The sequence below is a fragment of the Lichenostomus cassidix genome, chromosome 26 (assembly GCF_008360975.1).
Source record: "Lichenostomus cassidix isolate B80296 chromosome 26, HeHo_3.0, whole genome shotgun sequence".
Classification (NCBI taxonomy): Eukaryota; Metazoa; Chordata; class Aves; order Passeriformes; family Meliphagidae; genus Lichenostomus; species Lichenostomus cassidix.
The window spans coordinates 4,353,236-4,377,347 of NC_139506.1; the positions used below are offsets into that span (position 1 = coordinate 4,353,236).

Consider the following 24,112-nt stretch of genomic DNA (forward strand, 5'->3'; position numbering starts at 1 on the left):
CCTTTTCCAGCTTTTTTTTGGGAACAGAGGTCACTAGGTGGCACTAGGAGCTCTCCCTCCTTGCAGGATCCACCCAAAGAACCCCAAACCCCGCATGGATCCCAAAGGAAAACCTCTTGCTTTTTAGGGTTTTTAAAGGTTTTTTTTGTATTTCCAAAGCAGAGAATGTCCAGCGAGGAAAGTGCCACCTCTGGGGTGTCCCATGAGTCCGGGGGGGACACAGTTTTGGGGTGATCTGATCGTTTTTATGGCTCTTCACCCCATTCTCGGGGCCCTCCCGGGCTTTTTTGGGGATCCACGGCCAAATCCTTGAGTTCACATCCATAAAATCCCATTTTCCCGCCGTCCGCTTCGGCACTTCCATCATTTTTTTTTGGTAAAAAAACACTTCCCCCCTCCCCACCCACCCCAAATCCCCCCAAATCCTCCCCTCTCAGCAATCCAGGGGTGCAGCCTGCACCTCCACGGCCAGCACTCTGCTGCGGGGCTGCGCCAGCACGGGGTAAACCACAATCCCTGTCCCTCCGATCCCATCCCGCTCCGATCCCAAACGAGCCGCCAGCCCGACAACCAGCAGCAGCACGACCAGCAGCACCGCCGTCCCCAGCGTCCCGCGACCCCACAGCGGCCCCGGCGTGGCTTCCTTCGTCCTGGCGGCGACACAGGCCACCCTGGCCGGCGAGGCCACCAAGGCCACGCGGAGACAAGCCCAGTACTCGGTGGCGGGGCGCAGGCGGGTGATGTTGAAGGCGTGAGTTCCCGACGGGATCCTCGCCGCGTCCGGCCGGGAGCCCAGCGCCGAGCTGGCCCAGGTGAGGTTGGACGAGACGGCGTTGAGGCGAGGCTGCCAGGCCAGCAGGATGTGGTGCGGCTGGACATCCACGGCCAGCAGCTCCAGGCGCTCGGGGCCCAGCGGGAAGGAGTGGTTGACCAACACTCGGACGCTGCGGGTGTCGGCGCCCAGCAGGTTGTGAGCCACGCAGGTGTACAGCCCGGCGTCACCCGCCGTCACCCCGCGGATCTCCAGCGTCCCCTCGGCGTGCACCGTGAATTTGGGATCATCCACACCGGGCAGCAGCTTCACCCCATCCGGCGTCACCCAGAAAATCTCCGGTTCCGGTTCGGCCAGCGCCCGGCAGTGCAGAGCCACGCTGTCACCCAGTTCGGCGTCCAGGCGCGCGGGGAAGCTGCGGGCGGCGATGAGCGGCAGGCACTGCTCCGTCATGTCCCGGAACGGCACGTCCCGCACGGTGCGCCGCTGCAGCTCGGGCGGCTCGGCGCACAGCGTGGACTGCGGCTCGATGAAGCGCACCGAGCGCGAGGCGTTGACCCAGCGGATGACACAGTCGCAGCGCAGAGGGTTCCCGTGGATGCCGATCTCCTGCAGCCCCGGCAGCGACTCCAGCGTGCGGCGGTGCAAGGCACTCAGGGCGTTGTTGTTGAGCATCAGCGTCTCCAGGCGCGGCAGCCGCCGGAAGGCTTCGGGGTGGATGAAGGACAGCTTGGGGTTGTTGGTGACGTCCAGCTTGGTCAGCTCGGGCAGGTTGCTGAGGGCCAGGCGGTCGATGGACACCAGCTCGTCCATGTTGTTGAGGCCGAGCTCCTTGAGGTGCAGCATGTCGGCGAAGTCGCTCTGCTTCACCCTCTGCAGCGGGTTCTTGTTCAGATCCAGGAATTTGAGGCCGGGCACCCTCTGCAGCGCCCTCCTGGGGACATCGGCCAGCTCGTTGTCGTAGAAGGAGAGGCTCTCCAGGCTCCGCAGCCCCTCCAGGGCGAAATCCGAGATCTCCCGCAGGTGCATCCCGGCCAGCACCAAACTCCGCAGGTTGCCCAGCGGCCGGAAATTCATATCCAGGATGGCGTCCACCCTGTTCCCGCCCACCATGAGGATCTCCAGGCTGGGCAGCGCCTGGAACCAGCGGCTGTCCAGCGTCCGCAGCAGGTTGGAGTTGAGGTGCAGCCGCAGCAGGCTGCCCAGCCCGGCGAAGGCGCGGGGGGCGATGCTGCGGAGCCGGTTGTGGTTCAAATACAACTCCTGCAGATTCCCCAACCCCGGGAAACTCCCGTCGGGCAGCTCCGACAGCTGATTCTCCTCCAGGTGCAGGCTGAGCAGCTGCGGCATCTCCCCCAACGCGAAATCCCCGACGCGGGAGAAGCTGTTCTGCGACAAATCCAGCTCGGAGAGGTTGCGCAGGTAGCCCAGCTCGCCCTCCTCCAGCCGCGCGATGTTGTTGCTCTGCAGCAGCAGCGTCTGGGTGCCCTCGGGGAGCTCCGCCGGCACGGCCGTGATGAAGAGGTCGTTGCAATCCACCGTGGCCGCCTCCCGGTAGGCGGAGCGCGGCGTGTACCACGGGCGGACCTGGCACACGCAGCGCGGCGGGCACGGCACCCTCCAGGGCACGGTGGGCACGGCGCTGGCGGCCACCGCGCACAGCAGCAGGCAGCTGGGCTGGAGGCCTCGCATTTTGGGCTGGGAGAGGTCACTGCGGGCGTCCGGAGGTGGCCGAAGGGGGGTGGTGAGGTGGGCACGGTGCCCGAGGGGGGAGATGCTCCATGCGAGCCTCCGGGAGTGTCAGCGCCTGGCTGGAGCCCCGAGGTGTGGGATCATGGCAGCGGGGGCAGCCTCAGGGAGAGGGGGGAAGCTGCTTCCTCCTCAAAGGGGTTGTTCCCGAGCTCGGCTGCATCTTCCCGGCTCCTCCTCAAGGGCATTCCTGGGAAAACAGGGAGATTTTGTTAGGGGAGGGTTTGTGGGGAGCAAGGAATGGAGTGGAGAGGGGAAAAGCTGAGTGTGGGACCCCCAGGACCCCCAAAACATCCTGAAAAATCCATTTATTGCATTTTATATCCATGGCATTCTCTGTGTCCTCCTGTTCGACAGGATCTGGGTGGGATTATCCCATGGAATCTACCCAGGACCCTCAAAATAACCCAATAAATCAACTTAATCCATTTTATATCCGTGGCTTCAACTGTGCCCTGCAGGGTGATAATGCTGGGTGGAATTATCCCATGGAATCTGCCCAGGACTCTCCAAAAAATCCATTTATTCCATTTTATATCCATGGCATGCTCTGTGCCCTGCTGTTCCACAGGATCTGGGTGGGTTTATCCCGTGGAATCTGCCCAGGACCCCCGACAGCCCCCAGATCTGTGGCTGAGCAGATTCAGAATAATTCTGTATTGGGAATAATTATCCAGAGGGATAATTTTCCTTCAGGCTCTGCTCCCTGTCCTTTATCCTCCCAGCTCAGAATTCCCACATCCAGGAGCTCCAGCCCCATTTTCAACCCTCCAGTGGGTCATTCCTTGGGGAGAAACATTCCCCAAAAACTGGGAATGTTTAGGGAAAAACTGAGATGGCTTTGATCCCCCTGGCACCTCCTGCCCCTCTCCCCATCCATCCAAATTTTTATTCCCTGATTTCCTCCAGCTCTCCTATCCCTCACTGACCCCAATCCAACCTTTCCTCCCTCAAAAACATCTCACCCAGCAGGAAAAAATAAATGAATGGCCAAAAGCAAAGTTTGCTTTTCTCCCGGGAAAGTGCTCCCGAGCCGAGTTTATTCCAGCATCAACTCCTCCAGGATTGATCCTGGATTTTTTTTCCCCTCTTTTCCTGCTGCGAGGCTTTCAGCTTTTACAGCAGCTCCCGGGGAAACGGCATGAAAGGGAAGGATGGATCCATCGATTCCCACTCCCTTCTGATGGACTCAGCTTTTCCTTTTAAGTGCTTCGATGGTTTTGGGTCTATAAAAACTCTCCGGCAGTTCAAATATCTCGGAATGTTTTCTCGTTTAAGAAAAAATATTACAGAGGAATTTGGGGTTTTTTAGTTATTTTCTTCAGGCTGTGGAGCAAAACTGGGAAATCCAACCGTTGTTTTCCAGGGAAATATCCCCCAGCTCTGCTGGTTTTTGTCCTTAAGTGGATTTTATCCCATTTTTCCCAGCGCAGATCAGTGTTGCAGCAGGGATGGCTGAGAAAAATCCTGGATATTCCTGGATAATCCAGGTGTTTGTGTGACTGGCGGGGTCAGAGCTGGTGGAGAAATGCTGGATTTTGGGAAAATTTGGGACTAAAATTCACGGTTTCAAATGGAAAGGAACAAACTGGGAGAGCTTTTCCATCTTTTCCAGTTCCTCCATATTCTCTGGATTCTCTTATCTTCTCCATCTTTCCCAGCTTCCCAACCTTCTCCAGCTTCCCAACCTTCTCAAACTTCTCCAGCTTTTCCAATTTCTCCAACTTCTCCATCTTTCCCATATTCTCCAGCTTTTCCAGCTTTTCCATCTTCTCCGTCTTTCCCATCTTCTCCAGCTTCTCCATCTTTCCCATCTTCTGCAGCTTTTCCATCTTCTCCATCTTTCCCATGTTTCCCAACTTTTCCAGCTTTCCCAGCTTCTGCAGCTTCTCCCAATCCACCACCCTCCGGGAATTCTCTTGGAATTCCATCCCACCCCCTCTTCACCTTCACCGAGAGAGCAATTCCTTCCCGATATCCCAAAATCCCAGGAAAATCCAGGACCCCCCAGCACCTCCCAACTCCCCCCAAACCCCACCGAATCCCCGGAATGCGAAATCCGCCGCTTTTCCCGAATTTTCCCAACCTCGGCGGGGAAAACAAACCGGGAATAAAGGGCCCGAGGATGTCCCCGGTAACGGTGGCAACCAGCGTCCCCTCCTCATCTGCATTCCCGGGCACAGCCGGAGCTCCATGGCAACCCCCAGGTCCTGGAGCTCCGGGATTGGAGCTCCACCGCCCATGGCTTCACCCGGCAGCTGGCGAGGGGAGAAACTTGAGCTCTTTTTGAGGCGTTTTGTTGCATTCCGGGGGGTTTTCAGCGCTTTGGGGATCGGGGTTTGGAGGGGTGGGTGTTCTGGGATGGGAGGATTTTCCAGGGATGGGAGGGTTTTCCTGGGAAGGAAGGATTTTTCCGGGATGGGAGGATTTTCCTGGGATGGGAGGGTTTTCCCGGCATTCCCACCCTACTTTTCCAGCCGCTTCACTCCCCCCGAAATCCAGCAGCCCCCCGAGGGTGACAGCAGTGTCCCCACGCGTGTCCCACCCCGTGCTGTCCCCAGCGGCATTTCGGGATGCCATTCCCTAAATAAATATTTCCCCAACCCGGGGAACATCTGGCAAAGTCCCTGCCGGGATTTATCCTCGGGAAAAGCAGCTTTGGAAATATTCCCTTGTTGCTTTCACCAGGCCGCTTTTCCTGGAAGCAGGGCAGGTTTAGATGGGATTTTGGGAACAAATCCTTCCCTGGGAAAGCGAAAAGGCCCTGGCAGGGATTCTCCCATCCCTGGAATTGTCCAAGGCCAGGCTGGACAGCGTTTGGATCACCCAGGAGCTCCCAAATCTCTCCAAACCCACCGATGCTGCTCCACCTCCTTTCCCAGCCTCCCTTAATCCTTGTTTTGTGCTCAGGGATGTTTTTTATTTTCCCCGAGCCTGGCAGGGAGGCCGATAACGTAATTCCCGCTGGTCTGGGAGGCAGCCAGGAGATAAAAACGCAGCCGGGAGCGGCTCAGGCTCGGCAGCCCGGGGGCAGCAGCGCCTGCTTCTTATCGGGAGCTTCTCTGCCTCTGCCCGGCTGGGATTTAATCAGGAGAGCTGGAAAAACAGCTTGGTGTTCCCATCCTGCTGCTTCCAGCCTCGGGGAGGGATGGTTTGGGGTCGGGAAGGGTTGGTTTGGGTCAGGAAGGGTTGGTTGGGGAGGGAAGGGATGCTGGAGGTTGTTTCTCTCCCTTCCCGGGTTTGGATCTGCTGGATCTGCTTTCACATCCATCCCTCGAACAGCCTTTAAACTCTCGGGTTTCCAAGATAAACAGGAAAATGGGAGTTTTTGGGGAAACAGGCGCTGGGGCAGGGGGTGAGTGAAGACAAATCCCAATTTCTCCATTTGCACAAATCCCAATTTCTCCATCACAAATCCCAATTTCTCCATCTGTACAAATCCCAATTTCTCCATCAAAATCCCAATTTCTCTGTCTGCACAAACCCCAATTTCTCCACCTGCACAAATCCCAGTTTCACCATCTGCACAAACCCCACTTTCTCCATCACAAATCCCAATTTCTCCATCTCCAAGCCCCCCAAAACTTCCGGATGCTCCACCAATTTGGGATGTTTTCCCACATCCCGATCCCCGCGGGAATCGCGCACTTCCAGCCGGAGACTCGCTCGGTACTCGACACCCAACCAGCACCATCCTCAACCTAAACGAAGCATTCCAGAGAAAGGGAATTCCGTGAGAATGTGGATCCATCGGGAATGTGAGAATCCCAGGATGGCTCAGGATGCACGAGGAGCAGAAAATCGGGAAGGGGATGCAAACCGAGCGTTATTTGGGGTGAAGTGCCAAAGCAGGATGCACCGACAGCCCTCAAATCCAACTTTTATCGCCTCTGGAATTCGGAAAGCGGCTGGAATTCACGGCTTTTCCCTGCATCCCGGGAAAAACGGGCTGCCAGAGGGGCCGGGAGGGGAGGAGGAGCGCGCCGGAATCACTCAGCCCTCATTAGGGCAAATTAAAACCGGGAGCGAGATGACAATTGCAATTTGTGCCCTGCTAATTGTTCTCCTCGGCGGCGATCGGCGGGCAGATTGCGGGAATTAATTGCTCTCAGTCCCAGGTGGGGAGGCCAAGAGCCCGGCTGGAAAAGCGGAGATGGAGCCGGCGGTGATTCCGTGGGAATTTTGGGAATTTTGTCCAGGTTTAGCGCCCGGAATGTGTTAAATCCCGTCGGGAATGGGCGCTGGGATGAGGGCAGGGAGAGAGGGGAGAGTGCCAGAGCTGTTCCCACAGAATTCCAGTGGGGGAAAGCTCAGGATGGCTCCTGTGGGATCTCAGTTTTCCCAATCCTAGGAAGCCTCTCCCTGTTTTTCTCTGGAGCATCCCAGGGATGGAATGCCGTAAAGGGCTGGAGTGACCAAACAGCTCCCGACGGCTTGGGGACACCATGGAGTGACATCCCAGCAGGATCTGGGATCCTCCTGGCAGAGCTGATCCTGCCCTGTGGATCCATGGCTGGAAAGCCCCATGGATCCCACCTGGATGCCTCTGGAATTGCCACAGGGACACGAGGGGACAAGCAGAGGACAGCCAGAGATGTCCCAGCTCCCAATTCCTGACCAATCCCACATCTGGAATCGCTGGGATTCCAGATAAAAGAGAATCAGGGATAAAAGATAATCAGGGATAAATCCGAGCCCACCCTGCTCCAAGGATCTGCACATCCCTGGGGGTCTCCACCGCCCTCCCCCCGCACGGTGACACCCCTGTCACCCCCTGCCACCCCAGAGGGTCTCCATCCCGCTGCGGCGCCAGGCGCAGCTCTCATCCATCAAACCTCCCCCTCGAGCATCCTCCGCGCTGTTCCTCCGCAGGGCGCTGGGGAAGGCGCTGGGAGCGCTGGCGTGTATTTATAGCTGCCGGCGAGGGGAAGGTGACAGATCGCAGCGGGAATTGAGACCTGCGGCTCCTGCCAGGGACCCCCGGCCTGGGGGGCTGCACAGCCTGGGCTGGGGTGGTCTTTCCCTTGGGAAAACATCGCTCTGCCAGCCACTCTCCATCCCTTTTCCATCCCCAGGTTTAGCCGGGAGATTCCTGGTGTCACCGCGGAACGAGGGATGGCTCATCTCGATGTCCCTAACGCTGTCACTCCAGGCTGGAGTGTACGGCCAGGTGAGCAGGCCAGGTGAGCAGAGATAGGTGAGCAGAGCCAGGTGAGCAGAGATAGGTGAGCAGAGCCAGGAGAGCAGGGCAGGTGAGCAGAGCCAGGTGAGCAGAGCCAGGTGAGCAGAGATAGGTGAGCAGGGCAGGTGAGCAGAGCCAGGTGAGCAGAGCCAGGAGAGCAGGGCAGGTGAGCAGAGCCAGGCGAGCAGAGCCAGGTGAGCAGAGATAGGTGAGCAGAGCCAGGTGAGCAGAGCCGGACCAGCCAGACCCCAGCTGGACCCCCCCAGCCAGGCACATCCACCCAAAACCATTCCTGCAGCTCCTTTTCCCCCTTTTCCTTTTCCCACAGGACTCTGTGACCCAGAACCACCTCCTGCCACTCCCTCAGCCCTGGGGAGGCCTCGGGCATGGATCGGGAAGGGAGGACATGGACCAGGAAGGGAGGACATGGATCAGGAAGGGAGGACATGGACCAGGAAGCACAGCAGCTGCCAGGGGCTGGGATCGCTCCTGTTGAGCTTCGCCAACATGACAGCAGCAGGCACTCGTCAAACCCCGAGCGGCTGAGCCCGGCGGCGCTGGGAAGGCACGGGAAAGGCTGATCCCGGTTTTCAGGAGGTGGAAAGAGAGATCCAGGGGGTTTCCCTGCTGGATCTCTCCCCCGGGGATGCAGGGAAAGAGCACCGGCCCGGCTGGGGTGAAGGGGAAAAGCCCGCAGCGCTCGGGACGAGGTGTTTGTTTCAAGGATTCCTCCACCCTGAGCCCCTTGGGAAGGGTTTGGAGAGCTCCGGATGCTGAATCCTTTGGGAAAACCGAGTCAGTCCCGCGGAGGAGCTGGGAATGAGGAGGGATGCTGGGATCGCTTCCTGTTATCTCTCCCTGCTCTGATCAGACAGACGAGCGGAGCCGAGGCTCCCCCAGGGAGGAGAATTCCCACATGGAATTGTCCATTTCCCTGCTGCTCCTGACTGCTGGAGACACGAGGGTCTCCATCCCAATATCTCATCCCAATATCCCATCCCAGTATGCCATCCCAATATCCCAATATCCCAGTATCCCACTACCCCATCCCATCCCATCCCAATATCCCATCCCAATATCCCATCCCAGGATTCCATCCCATCCCATCCCAGATGATTTTTCCATCTCCTCTCCCTCCGGTGGGTGCAGAATCCACATCCCATTGGAAAATCCCTCTCTGGCAGCCCAGCGAGGAGCTCAGCCCGCCAAATCCCATCAAAAATTCCAAATTCCATCCTCCCCAACTCCCCTAACCCTTCCCGGCACTTTCATTTCCTGACCATTTTCCCATCCCAGTATTCCCATCCTGGTATTCCCATCCCAATATCCCAATATCCCAATATCCCAATATCCCAATATCCCATTATCCCATCCCACTATCCCAATATCCCAATATCCCAATATCCCAATACCCCAATATCCCAATATCCCAATATCCCAATATCCCATTCCCTAAAGGAGCACAGGGATCTCCAGGACACTCAAGGGACGCTGCTGCTGCTGCTCTGCTGCTGCATCATTCCCAATGACCTTCCCAGCGGATCAGCTTCCCGGCGGGAATGATCCATAATTAATTAATTAACCAATCATTAACGCCGCCTCATTTGCGGAGCAGCTCCCCCTCCGATCCTCCCCCTTCCCCTTCCCAGGCCAAGGCCGAGGGCAGCGCGATGGGATTGGGAATGCTCCGGGCAAAGTCAAAGGGTCGGAGCTCCACATCCGCGTGGTTTTCCATAAATTTGCCGTGATTCCGAGCTCAGATTGGATCTGAAGGACAGAGAGGCTTCGGGAGAACATCCAAACCAGTCCATTCCCAGTGGGACACTGGAAATTGTGGCTCCCAGCATTCCAGGATGCTGGATTGGGTGGAAAACCTCCCAATCCAGAGGCTGGGAATGGCCATTGGCTGCTCCAAGCACTGCCCTCGGGATATTTTGGGAAGAAATATGTGGAATTCCCTCCAGAGGGATCAATCCAGACTCTTTAAACTCCCCCAGCCAGGGAGGGCCGGGAGGGGAAATTCAGGTTATTAAAGCTGGAAAAGCCGGGAATGAATTCCAGGGTGTGATTAAAACCCAACCCATCCCGGGATCTCTCCTGGTGTTTCTCCAGAGGTTCCCGCGGTTGGAAACAACATTCCTGCGGCTCGGCAGGCGGGAATGCCGCAGGGGAAGAGGCTGGAGAACCGGGAATGTCGCACGGAATCTTCCCGCTTTGGGCTGATTTGTGTCTCCATCCATGGATGGAGCTGCTCCTCCGGGAGGAAAGGGAGCCGGGAGGGAATTCCAGGGGATTCCAGAGTCGGGAATGGGCGCTGGGATGAGGGCTGGAGAGAGGGGAGATCCCCAAAACTGCTCCCGCTGAATTCCAGAGGGGGAAAACTCAGGGTGGCACCTGCGGGATCAGAGTTTTCCCAATCCAGGAAAACCTCTCCCTGTTTTTCCCTGGAGCATCCCAGAGATGGAATGCCGTCAAGGGCTGGAGTGACCAAACAGCCCCCGAGGGCTTGGGGACACCATGGAGTGACATCCCAGCAGGATCTGGGATCCTCCTGGCAGAGCTGATGCTGCCCTGTGGATCCATGGCTGGAAAGCCCCATGGATCCCACCTGGATGGTCTGGAATTGCCACAGGGACACGAGGGGACACGAGGGGACAGCCAGAAGTGTCCCAGCTCCCAATTCCTGACCAATCCCACCTCTGGAATCGCTGGCTGCAGGACAGGGCAAACAGAAGGGAATATCCAGCAGTAAAAAAAACCCAAAAAACAAGGAAAAGAGCAAATCCAGGCTTTTCCCACTGCAAAAAGCAGATCCAGCAGATCCAAACCCGGGAAGGGAGAGAAACAACCTCCAGCATCCCCAAAAAAAACCCCCCTGGATTGGCGCGAATGCCAAGGAGTCATTAGGAATCATCAGGAAAACGTACGGTTGCCATGGCAACTGCCAGGCAGGATTTTGGCTGCCTCACCCCTCCCCGGGCACCGAGCGGATCCGGGGGATGGAAGCGAATCCCTCTGGAAGCGCCGGGGAGCTGGGGAGGATGGGATTTGGGGTTTTTTATGGGATTTTTTTTGGGGGGGATGGATGAGCTCCTCGCCGGGTCTCAGGGATTTTCCAGCGGGATGTGGATTTTGCACCCAGCGGAGTGGGAAGTGATGGAAAAACCTCCCCAGGGTGAGGGATGGAGATGATTCCTGGCAAAATCCACCTCTGGTTTGTTGGGAATAAAATCATCCCGCTGGCCGCCGGGAGAGGAGGGGAAAGGGAATTAATCCGTGGGAGAAAAACTGGGGTGAGGCAAAGGTTTGGAGCTGGATGAGGAGGGAAATTTTTGGGGATCCAAGGTGCATCCCGGCTGCTCATCCCCCTCATTCCCACGGGAAAATCCCGCAGTTTCCAGAGGTTCTGTGAGAGGAAACAGAAAAACCTGGAAAACGCAGCGGGAAAAGCTCATCCCTGTTCCCACGGGCTGGGAATGGAATTCCATGGACCAGGAATGGGATGGCAAACGCTGGGAGTGGCTTCTCCGTGAGACTGGAGACATCCTGGAAATATCCCAAAAATATCCCAGAAATATCCCGGAAATATCCTAGAGATATCCCAGAGATATCCTAGAAATATCCCAGAAAAAATCCAAGAAATATCCCAGAGATATCCCAAAAATATCCCAGAAAAAATCCCGGAGATATCCCAGAAATGTCCCAGAAATATCCTAAAGATATCTCAGAGATATCCCAGAAATATCCTAGAAATATCCCAGAGATATCCCAGAAGTAACCCAGAGATATCCCAGATATGTCCCAGAGATATCTCAGAGATATCCCAAAAATATTCCAGAAATATGCCCAAAATATCCTGGAAATATCCCCAGAAATATCCCAGAGATATCCCAGAAAAATCCCAGAAATATCCCAGAGATATCCCAGAAATATCCCAGAGATATCCCAAAAATATCCCAGAAAAAATCCCGGAGATATCCCAGAAATGTCTCAGAAATATCCTAGAAATATCCCAGAGATATCCCAGAAGTAACCCACAGATATCCCAGATATGTCCCAGAAATACCCTAGAGATATCCCGGAGATATCCCAGAGATATCCTAGAGATATCCCAGAAAAAATCCCAGAAATATCCCAGAGATATCCCAAAAATATCCCAGAAAAAATCCCGGAGATATCCCCGAGATATCCTAGAAATATCCCAGAGATATCCCAGAAATATCCCAGAAATGTCCCAGAAAAATCCTAGAGATATCCCAGAGATATCCCGAAGATATCCCAGATACATCCCAGAAATATCCCAGAGATATCCCAGAAATATCCCAGAAAAATCCCAGAAAAATCCCAGAAAAATCCCAGAAATATCCCAGAAATATCCCAGAAAAATCCCAGAAATATCCCGGAGATTTCCCATTCCCTAACAAATCCCACCCAAAGGCAAAGGCAGATCCCGAATTCCTGCTGCCAGCCTCGGAGCAGAAATTCCGGAGGGATGGTTTGGGATGGTTTGGGATGGAAACAACCCCAAAGCCTGCGGAAAACCGGGAAAATCGGGAAAATCGGGAAAATCCAAGCGAGGACAACCCTGCTGAGGGAAGGAATTTCCCAAGAAAATTCAACCGGGAAAAACAGAGCCAAGGAATTCTCAAAGAACCATAAAAACAGCTGGAAAACATCCCTGAAATCCCATTTTTTTATCCTATTTAACAAGAATTCCATGGAAAGGGAAGCTCGGCGGGGAATTCCAGCCCCAAAATTCCAAAGGATTGACCCCAATCCCGACCCTGGGCGCGGATAAAGGGATAAATCCCGCAGAAAACCGGGAATTCGGGAATGTCCCAGGGTTTGGGACAACCCAGGGTGGGAGCAGCGAGTGGGAGTTGGGAGAAGTGACTCAGGAAATGGGAGCGAAAATCAGAATTTTCCATGGGAATCAAAGCCTTCCCGGGAAAAACCTCCGCAGCAATTTGCAAGTCGGGATCAAAGCCTCCTCTCCCCTTTTTTTTTCTTTTTAATTTATTTTTTTGGGATTTCAAGGGAAGGGAGAGGCTTTGATGAGGAGTCAAAGGATGGTTTGAGGACCCAAAATATTCCCTGGAATTGAAGGATCATCCTCTGGAAAAGGCGACGAGCAGAGGATGGAAAAGCTTCTCCCAGCTCAGACCAAACCGGATCGTTTTTCATGGATCATAAATAAGGAAAAAACCCATTTTTGGGGTTTTTTTCCCCTTTCCAAGCAGCCAAAATTCACATTTTTCATCCTTTTCCCGCTTTATTCCCAACGCTCCTGCCGGGAATCAGGACAGGGAAGAGCAAAGCTCTTTTTTTTTCCCCCTAAACCAAAGATCTGAATTCTCCTCTCATCCTTTGGGAAAAGCTGGTTAAGATGCAAAACCCTTTTTTTCCTGCTGATTACAAATTCCTCACTGATGAAGCCTTTTAAATTCCAAACGAGCCTTATTAAAACCTCTCTCTTCCCGAATTTTTTTTTCTTTTTTTTTCCCAGCTTAAACCTGGAAAAATCTCATTTTTCACCAGCGGGAAGGACAAAACCCTGACCCTCAAATTCCATCTGGGAGTGATTTATTATTATTATTTTGGGTTCTAAATTCCATGGAAAAATGGGTTTGTAAGGGAGGTTGGGAGAGGCTGCAGAGCCTGGAGAGGATCAGGAAAAATGGAGGGAAAACCTGGTTGAGCCGGTAAATAATTCATCCCGAAAAATTCATCCCGAAAAATTCATCCGGAAAATCCATCCCGAATAATTCATCCCAAATAATTTATCCAGAAAAATTCATCCCGAATAATTCATCCCAAAAAATTAATCCCGAATAATTCATCCCAAAAAATTCATCCCGAAAAATTCATCCCAAAAAATTCATCCCAAAAAATTCATCCCGAATAATTCATCCCAAATAATTCATCCCAAATAATTTATCCCAAAAAATTCATCCCAAAAAATTCATCCCGAATAATTCATCCCAAAAAATTCATCCCAAAAAATCCATCCCAAATAATTTATCCCGAAAAATCCATCCCAAATAATTAATCCCAAATAATTAATCCCAAATAATTCATCCCAAATCATTCATGGATGGAGTTTGGGTGCAAAGCAACCCCAGACTTCACTCCCAATTAAGCCCTTTGTGAATCGCCTGGGAACGAATCCCAATTTTCCCCACGTTTGTTTGTCGTTCCGGATCGCTCTCCAAACCCAGCCGCCACATAATTCCTGCTTTTTTTCCCGACTGTTTGCAAACAGCTCCAGCTGCCAGCGTTCACAGGGGGAGCCGAGGGGGTTTTCCAGCCCCTATTCCGGCTGGAAATCTGGGAATTTTCCATGGGAATGATGTCCAGGAACTCCCAGCTGGATGGAGAGGGGATGACAAGAGAGATATTCCCAAAAAATCCTAAAATCCAGCTGCTGGAGCAGCTTTTTCCTGAGCATTCCATCATCAGATGGATGTCCTGGAATGCTGGAATTCCTTGGTGTTGGAAAAAGGGATGCTGGAAGTGATCCGGTTTATCCAGGAGGATAAATGGGATCCCCCAAAATCCCAAATTTCCACCCCAAAATGCCAAATTTCCACCCCAAAATGCCAAATTTCCACCCCAAAATCCCAAATTTCCACCCCAAAATCCCAAATTTGCGCTCCAAAACCCCCAAAAGTTCAGGGTTTTATCCACAGGGACATTTCTGGATGAGTTATCAGCTCATCCCGTTTTCCTGATTATCCCGGGAAGCAGCGGCTGGGGTTGGAATTCTCCTTCCGGAGCTCCGGAGCGCCTGGAGGGCATTTTTCCCGGGAAAAAATCCCATAAAACCGAAGTCACCGGTGCCTGCCGGGATCCTAACCCTCATTCCAGGGCCAGGAACTCTGGAATTGGGGAAAAAAATTGGGAAAAAAACCCAGCGGGAATTCTCCCTCACGTCACCAGGGCAGGTGACATTCCCAGCTTTCCCCATGGACCTTCCCAGCATCCCTGCCCTAGCAATCCAGGAAATTTGGGATTGCGTCCCTAAATGGCAGGGAAATGGGATTTTTCCGGATGAAATGAGGAGCAGGGATGAGCCAGAGGGAGAAGGAGGTGAGGGTGGTCGCCTTGGGAATGGGAATTTCCATGGGAATGGGAAATTCCGTGGGAATGGGAGATTCCGTGGGAATGGGAATTTCCATGGGAATGGGAGATTCTGTGGGAATGGGAATTTCCATGGGAATGGGAGATTCCTTGGGAATGGGAGATTCTGTGGGAATGGGAATTTCCATGGGAATGGGAATTTCCATGGGAATGGGAGATTCTGTGGGAATGGGAGATTCTGTGGGAATGGGAATTTCCATGGGAATTGGAATTTCCATGGGAATGGGAGATTCCGTAGGAATGGGAATTTCCATGGGAATGGGAATTTCCATGGGAATGGGAGATTCCAAGGGAATGGGAACAGCTCCTTCGAACCCTTGGGAAGGCAATTCCAGCTCAATTCCCGGAGCTTTGGGAAGAGAGAATTCCTGCTGCTCCCCAGCCCTGCTGAGGTGGGATGAGGTTGGGTTCCCGCAGAATTCCCAGAGGGATCCTCCAGAATTCCCAGCCCTTTCCTAGAGAGATCCTCCAGAATTCCCAGCCCATTTCCAGAGGAATCCCACAGAATTTCTGACCCTTTTCCAGAGGGATCCTACAGAATTTCTGACCCTTTTCCAGACGAATCCTACAGAATTCCCAACCGTTTTCCAGAGGGATCCTCCAGAATTCCCAGCCCTTTTCCGGAGGGATCCTACAGAATTTCTGACCCTTTTCCAGGGAGATCCTACAGAATTCCTGACCCTTTTCCAGAGGGATCCTGCCGGCTCTGCCGGGGGTGTTGGCACAGCTCAGCTCCCTGTTTTCCACCGCGGAGGAGGAAAGAATTCCCTGGAATTCCCAAGGATTGACCCCGAGCAGCCAAAGGAAAGGGCTGGGAATGGCCGACGCTGAGCCCTGCCCTGCCCTGCCACCTCCAGAGGTGACACCGAGGTGACAAAACAGCCCCAGCAAGGCGGAGACACAGGAAATGGAGAGCCGCGAACACCGGGAAAAGCCTCGGCGGATCAGGATCAAAATCCTACAACCCCACGGAGCTGGGAGATGCCACCCCACATCCCCGAGGGACACCCCAGGACAATCCCCGAGGCCGGGAATGTCGCCCTGAGGCACCTGGCGTCACCGCGCGGCTCGGGGTGAGGAGGGCAGGGATGGAATATTCCCTTGGCAGCTTTTCCAGGCGCTCCGGCAGCAGCCGGGCTGCAGGATCGGGGCAGGCAGGGCTGGGTCCTGGCTGGGCGCCAGGGCGGCATCCGAGCTGGGGACACGGAGGGGACACGGTGGTGACACAGGGAGGACACGGAGGTGACACAGGGAGGACACAGAGGGGACACGGAGGGGACACAGGTGGCTCCCGAGCTCCCAGCCCTGGCGGATCCAGGCCGATCCCGGCCATCCTTTTCCCCCCAAAAAGTGACGGCAGCACCCACCTGCACCTCCCGGCCAAACCCTCCCTGCCAGCGCCGCTCCGAGGCCTTTTCCCGGCCCTGAACACTCCCTGCCACCCGCTGGGTGTCACACCAGCCTGGGACAATCCCTGCCCCTCCAGCCGCTGCTCCTGGGCGCCTCCAACCCCCTTTTTTCAGGCTCTGCCTCGAGCCGGGGGAGGTGGGCGAGCACCGGGATGGGCGAGCAGGTCGCTGGCAGCCCCGAGCCCTTGCCGGGATGCTCCCGGGGCTCTCCCGGTGGCACGGCTCGGCTCGGCTCGGCTCGGCCCGGGCAGGGCTGGCTGCTGGCACGGCGCTCGGGCACTGCGGGCGGCGCCGCGGCGGGGAGGGGCAGCGCCGGGGAGGGGGAGGTAAACACGGAACGGGCACGGAAATGGGCGAAACGACACCAAAATGACACCGCGGCCGCTCCCGAGTGTCCTCTGCCATCACCTCCGCCTGTCCGCCCCCACTCCCGGCGGGCTGTCCCCTCCCCGCGGCGGCGGAAGGTGAGGGAGGGCAGGGCAGGAGCGCGGAGCGCCGCCGTGTTTATTTGATTCAACAGCCGCTTTTCCGCCTCCCTCCTGTCACATTTGCGCTCGGGAACCGAGGGGTTAATGGCCGGGAAGCGCCTGGATCGCATCCTGCCTGGATCGCAGCCCCGCCGGCGGCTCAGCCCCAGCGCATCCCGCCGCCTCGGCCTCCCTCACCCTCATTTCCATCCCCATTCCTAATCCCATTCCCATCTCCATCCCCTTTCCCATCCCCATTCCCATTCCCGTTCCCATTCTCATTCCCATTCCCATTCCCGTTCCCATTCCCATTCCCATTCTCATTCCCATCCTCATTCCCGTTCCTATTCCCGTTCCCATCCCATTCCCATTCCTATTCCCATCCCCATTCCCATCCCCATTCCATCCCCATCGGGATGAGAATCCTCTCGATCCCAGCGGAGTTTCCAGGATCGGGAATGCAGCTCCATCCCTGCCTGCCTCCCGCACCCTTCCCGGCTCTCTGCCCATTCCCGATTTTTTTTTCCCACCTTTTTTCCCCCATTCCTCCCCAAACCCACCGTTTAGCAGGGAAAGCGAAGCTCTGGAAGGGGAAAAAAACCAACCCAACCCCAAACAAACCGGCTCGGCGCTGCTGCAGAGCGCAGGATTTCCCCCAAATCCACCCCGGAATTAAGCACCGCCGAACCCCAAACGGCCCCCAACTCACCCCGGGATTGTCCCCGTCCCCGCGCCGCTGTCACCGCCACAGCTGCCCGCACATCTGGCAGACAAAGGGCCGGCTGGCTGCCGAGCTGTCACCGCCTGGGGTGGAATCTCTCCTTGTCCCTCAGGGCGGCGACAAGGCCAGCAGGAGCCTCCGGCCGCGCTGACCCTCGGGAGGCGGCGGGGAGAGCTCTTCACCCTCCGCTCGCCTTCGCAGCCGCGCAGCCCGAGCTGCCTGCGAGCTCTTCCTCCCCTCCTCCTCCTCCTCCTCCTCCTCCTCCTCCCTTCCCCGATCCTCCTCCCCCTCGCTCCAGCCTCGGCGCCACGACGTGCCGCCCACCCGAGCGGCTGCTGCCGGCAGCGCCTTAACCCCTGCGGCTCCGGCAGCTCCCCGGGGATGCTCCCGAGGGAGGGAAAACCTCCCGGGGATGCTCCCGAGGGAGGGAAAAGCTCCCGGGAATGTTCCCGAGGGATTGGGAAAGCTCCAGGGAATGTTCCCGAGGGATTGGGAAAGCTCCAGGGAATGCTGAGCGACCGCAGCGCATCTCTGCTGCCCTTCCGGAGGGTTGGGGTCACCCCTCGGGGTGGTCCAAATCCCCTCCTGCCCACCGGGTTTTCTTGGATTTGGGAAGATCCCACCGGGATTTTTTGGATTTGGGAAGATCTCACCAAGATTTCTTGGATTTGGGAAGATCCCACCGGGATTTTTTGGATTTAGGAAGATCTCACCGGGATTTCTTGGATTTAGGAAGATCCCACCAAGATTTCTTGGATTTGGGAAGATCCCACCGGGATTTTTTGGATTTGGGAAGATTCGGCAGGGAATTTTTGGCTTTGGAAAGATGCGCCTTGCTGTGGCCTCGCCAGCTCGTCCCCTCCTGTCCCCACGCCCTCCCAGGGGACAGCGCGGACACCCCGAGGGGTTTGGCAGCTCAGGATGCGCTGCTCATTTGGGGCTCATTTCCCCAAAAATCCAGATGTCCAGGGATTCTTAACATTGGAAAAACTGGGAAAACGACAGATTTGGGGTTCCGGTTGTGCCACCCGTTTCAGCGGCGGGGATGGAGAACCCCACCCACCCTGAAACCCAAAATTTGACCCCAAAATTCCCCAACGCAGGGAAAAATGGGATGGTGGGACCCCAAAATTCCCTCAGGGGAAAAGGGGGAAACCCCAAAATTCCCAACACTGGGAAAAATGGAGGTGGAAACCCCGAAATGAGGTGGTGACAAAATTCTGTCACCCCCAGCTGCTGGGCTGGACAAGGGCAGGATTTGGGGTGGGGACAGCAGAATTGGATCGGCAGGACTTCCCACGACATCGCGACATCCCACGGCAGGATTTTCCCGCTGGATCCTCCCAGCCTGGAGCTCCCGGGAGGTCCTTTTGGGACACCCAAAGGTGACCCTGGAGGCTCTGGGGTGGCAGCAGCGACATCCCCTTCTGCTCCGAGGGATCAGGGCTGGATTTCAGCATCGCTCCTGGCTTGGCAGAGAATTCCCGGGATCAGAGGATTTTCCGACGGCGAAAGGAAAAACGGGAGGTTTCACCCAGCTCTGGGTCACGCGAGGAAATGTCCTTTTATTTTTGCCAAATCCCATTAACATCACGTGGAAAATCCCCTGTGGAGATCCTGGTGGGCTGGAAAAGCCCAAAAACCACCAGAAAAAAGTGGATTTTGTTCCCTTGCCCACATCCTGCTGCTGTGGATACTCAGATTTGGGGTTGGTTTGCAGATTTTTTTCTTTTCCTGCTTACACATTTTCACAACAAAAACCCCATTACCATTTGCCTTTATTTCAACCCTCTCTTCATCAGGATCCTTTAGGATCCTTTAGGATCACCAGGATCATCCCCGTGACCAAATTTCCAGCCAGCCCCTTGTCCGGGGAAGGAAAGGAACCGGAATATGGAATTCCCACTGCTCCAGGGGAAGGGAAGGAACTGAAATCAGGAATTCCTGCCGATCCAGGGGAAGGAAAGGAACTGAAATCAGGAATTCTCTCTGCTCCAGGGGAAAGAAAGGAACTGGAATTAGGAATTCCTGCTGCTCCAGGGGAAGGAAAGGAACTAGGATTAGGAATTCCTGCTGCTCCAGGGGAAAAAAGATCTGGGATCAGGAATTCTCTCTGCTCCAGGGGAAAGAAAGGAACTGGAATCAAAAATTCTCTCTGCTCCAGGTGAAAGAGAGGAGCTGGAATCAGGAATTCCCTCTTCTACAGGAGAAGGGAAGGAGCTGGAATTAGGAATTCCTGCTGCTCCAGGGGAAAGAAAGGAACTGGAATCAGGAATTTTTCCTGCTACAGGGGAGGGAAGGAACTGGAATCAGGAATTCCCGCTGCTCCAGCCATTCTCTGGGGGCAGAAAAAAGCCACTCCCGGGTGGCCTGGAGCCCTGTCCGTGCCACCCCTATCCATGTCACCCCTGCCCATGTCACCCCTGTCCATGTCACCCCTGCCCATGTCACCCTGTCCGTGCCACCCTGTCCATGTCACCCCTGCCCATGTCACCCCTGCCCATGTCACCCCTGTCCATGTCACCCCGTCCATGTCACCCCTATCCATGTCACCCCTGTCCATGTCACCCCTGTCCATGTCACCCCTATCCATGTCACCCCTGCCCATGTCACCCCCATCCGTGTCACCCCTGCCTGTCCATGTCACCCCTGCCTGTCCATGTCACCCCTGTCTGTCACCCACTCCTGGCATTCCCGAGCTGCTGCAGGGGATGAGTAATTCCTGCCGCTCCGGAGATGGGGAACAGCCCGATCCAGGTTTGAATTGCGTGGGATTGCAGCCGAGGTGGAGCTGATTTATCTTCCCTGCTGCCTCAGCGCTGGCCTGCTCCGGGAGAATCCTGAGAAAATTCCCCCCAAAAAAAGGGGTTTAAACTTGGCTTTTCTGGGGTCTCAGGGTGGGTTTTTCCCACCCCACAACTGCGGGGTTGGGAGGAGATTCCCATCCTTTTATCCCTTGCGATTTCCTCGGGAATTTCCTGGAGGAATTTTCCCCTGAGGAATTTCCCTGGAGAACCAGGAGGTTCGGAGGGATAAGCCAACCTCAGCCGGGCTCGGCTCCACCACACCCGGATGGACAAAGAGCTCCAAGGTCTTTTTTTCCCCTTCTGGATCGGGAAAACCTCATGGATTTGGGATCCCGGCAGCTCCCACCCCTTTGGGGGTGATACCTCCTGTCCTGTGGATTCCCACTGGATCCTGGGATGGTCAGGATCCATTCCCAGATGTTTTCCATCCTCTCCTTCCTGCCGGGAATCATCCAAGCCAAGCAGCACTGCGGAACCTCTCAGCAGGGATGAGATCTGCTGGGAAAACCATCGGGATCGCTCCTGGAAAATCCTGCTGGGGTTATCCAGCTGTGGGAATTCCTGTCGGCGTCATGGATTTTATCTTCCTTCCGTGATTCCAGCAGGGAGGGAAACCCAGGAAAAGTTGGGAAAAGCCACCTGCAGCCCTTCCCTGGATCCAGGTGGGAGATTCCCTGCGAGGAAAAACCCAAATCCCTCCGGGTTTTGAAAGATTCAACAGGGAATTTTTGGCTCTGGAAAGCCAAAAGTGGGAATTTACGGTGCAGGATGGAGCCGTAATTCCATCTGTTCCTGAGTTATCCATCCCTGCCCTGCTTCCCAGGATTTCCCGTTCATCCAGCGGCTGCAATTCCAAGGAATATCAACCCCAAAACTTCCCGGACTTGCCCTGGAAAAAGGGATTTTAAAGGATTCGTTCCCTGTTTTCTTCCCATTCCCTCTTTCCCTCGCTTCCTCCGGATCCCAATCCGTGATTCCTCACGGATCAAACCTGGAGATTTCATTCCCATTTTTTAGGAGCCAAACCCTCAAATTTAGGGATTTAAATTCAGGAGGAATTTTGGGAGAATTTGGGAATCTCGGAGGGGATTTTGTATGGCGTTCTGACCCCGTTTTCCAGGGTTATCCATAAATCCCTGCCGGGATGAGGATATTCCTTATTGGAATTTGATGGATTTTTACGGAATAAAATTTTATATAAATAAAATTCCATAACATTTTATGGAATTTTATGGAATTTCCACAGAAATTCCACAGATTTCCACTTTTAGTGCCCCTTTGGGCATCGAAAACTGTGCCGAGAAATCCCCAAAATCCCCCAAAAAACAGGGAAAAAATTCCAGGAGGACAAGGGGGTGTTGGATGCAGGGAATTCCTGCTCCAGGATTTTGCTGGAGCTGGGAATTTTCAATCCATAAAGACATTTCAGCCTCCAACTGATTCTGGGATTCCCATAAATTTATGGGGCGAGCCAAGGTCGGGATGGAATGGATGCGGTTGGGATGGAAATGGGATTTTATCCCTTTTTCCCAAGCTGGAGGTGAATTCCCAAATCCGGATTTCCCTTGCTGTCCCTCTCCCTCCCCACATTCCGAGAATTCCCCCAAATTCCAATGGGATCCCAAATCCCGTTTTTCCTCCCGCAATCCCAAATTAGCTCAGCATTCCCAAATTCCCATCTCCTGGCGCCCTTCCCGTGATCTGGGAATGGGAATGGGAATGGAAATTGGAATTTTTCCTCCCTTTACTCCCCTGTTTTGGGGTTGCTTCACAGCCGCCATAAAAGCTGCCCTGAATCCCGGCTGATCCCATAAAACTCTGGGATAACGGGAATTAGAGCCCAAAAGGGAATGCGGCAGGAGGGTTTGTCCTTTCCCCATTCCCAGAAACTTTCACATCCGCCTTGGGAAGCGATTCCTGAGCCGAGAATCCCTGTTTATAGGGTTTTTTATGGATAACGTGGGGTTTTTTTATGGATAAAGTGGGTTTTTTAGGGGTTACATGGGGTTTTTATGGATAACATTGGGGTTTTTTCTATGGATAACGTGGGGTTTTTCTATGGATAACATGAGGGTTTTTTTAATGGATAACATGGGTTTTTTTATGGATAACATTGGGTTTTCTTATGGATAACATTGGGTTTTTTAATGGATAACGTGGGGTTTTTTGTGGATTACATGGGGTTTTTTATGGATAACATGGGATTTTTAAAATGGAAAATGTTGGGTTTTTTATGGATAACATGGGGGTTTAATGGATAATATGGGATTTTTTTAATAGAAAATGTTGGGGGTTTTTATGGATAGTGTGGGGTTTTTCTATGGATAACATGAGGGTTTTTTATGGATAGCACTGGGTTTTTTTATAGATAACATGGGGTTTTTAATGGATAACATTGTGGGTTTTTTTGGGGATAATATGGGAGTTTTTAATGGAAAACGTGGGGGTTTTTTAATGGATAACATGAGGGTTTTTTATGGATTACATGGGGTTTTTTGTGGATAATATGGGATTTTTTTAATGGAAAATGTGGGGGGTTTTTATGGATAGTGTGGGGTTTTTCTAGGGATAACATTGGGTTTTTTATGGATAACATTGGGTTTTTTAATGGATAACGTAAGGTTTTTTATGGATTACATGGGGTTTTCTATAGGTAATATGGGAGTTTTCTTATGGGAAACGTGAGGGTTTTTTATGGATAACATGGGGTTTTTTATGGATAACATGGGAGTTTTTTATGGATAATATGGGATTTTTAAAATGGAAAATGTGGGGGGTTTTTATGGATAGTGTGGGGTTTTTCTAGGGATAACATTGGGTTTTTTATGGATAACATTGGGGGTTTTATGAATAACGTGAGGTTTTTTATGGATTACATGGGGTTTTCTATGGATAATGTGGGAGTTTTCTTATGGGAAACGTGGGGGTTTTTAATGGATAACACTGGGGTTTTTTATAGATGACATGGGGTTTTTAATGGATAACATTGTGGGTTTTTTTTGGGATAATATGGGAGTTTTTAAAGGAAAACGTGGGGGTTTTTTATGGATAACATGAGGGTTTTTTATGGATTACATGGGGTTTTTTGTGGATAATATGGGATTTTTTTAATGGAAAATGTGGGGGGTTTTTATGGATAGTGTGGGGTTTTTCTAGGGATAACATTGGGTTTTTTATGGATAACATTGGGTTTTTTAATGGATAACGTAAGGTTTTTTATGGATTACATGGGGTTTTTTATGGATAACATGGGATTTTTTAAATGGAAAATGTTGGGTTTTTTATGGATAACATGGGGTTTTTTTATGGATAACATGGGGGTTTAATGGATAATATGGGATTTTTTTAATAGAAAATGTTGGGGTTTTTTATGGATAGTGTGGGGTTTTTCTATGGATAACATGAGGGTTTTTTATGGATAGCACTGGGTTTTTTTATAGATAACATGGGGTTTTTAATGGATAACATTGTGGGTTTTTTTGGGGATAATATGGGAGTTTTTAATGGAAAACGTGGGGTTTTTTTTACGGATAACATTAGGGATTTTTTATGGATTACATGGGGTTTTTAATGGATAAGACACAGGGTTTTTATGGCTAACATGGGGGTTTTTTATGGATAACATGAGGGTTTTTACGGATAACATGGGAGTTTTTAATGGACAACATGAGGTTTTTTCACGGATAACATGGATAGCAGGGATTTTTATGGATAACATGTTTTTTTATGGATAACATGGCATTCTTCTCCCAGTCTGCCCCAGCTCCCAGCACTGGGAACAGCTAGGGGACACTGGTGACAATCCCAGCTGTCCCAGTGCCACCAGCAGGGCTGGACAGGGACAAACCCCAGAGCTGGGCTGATC

The 24,112-nt window shown here is 53.4% G+C and overlaps 1 protein-coding gene across 2 annotated transcripts; it reads right to left on the bottom strand.

Moving 5' to 3' along the window:
• Positions 1-129: 129 nt before the first annotated feature.
• Positions 130-17,678, bottom strand: LRRN2 (leucine rich repeat neuronal 2). 2 transcript variants are annotated; one of them, XM_085083098.1, is made up of 2 exons: positions 17,429-17,678; positions 130-2,711 (listed from the first exon to the last, which is right to left on the bottom strand). In XM_085083098.1, exon 2 carries the CDS (start codon positions 2,462-2,464, stop codon positions 434-436), a length of 2,031 nt encoding a protein of 676 aa, XP_084939224.1. In that variant the 5' UTR covers positions 2,465-2,711; positions 17,429-17,678; the 3' UTR covers positions 130-433. The 2 variants fall into 2 exon arrangements, with proteins under 2 accessions (XP_084939224.1, XP_084939225.1); XM_085083099.1 differs by lacking the exon at positions 17,429-17,678 and adding an exon at positions 16,211-16,908.
• Positions 17,679-24,112: the final 6,434 nt, after the last annotated feature.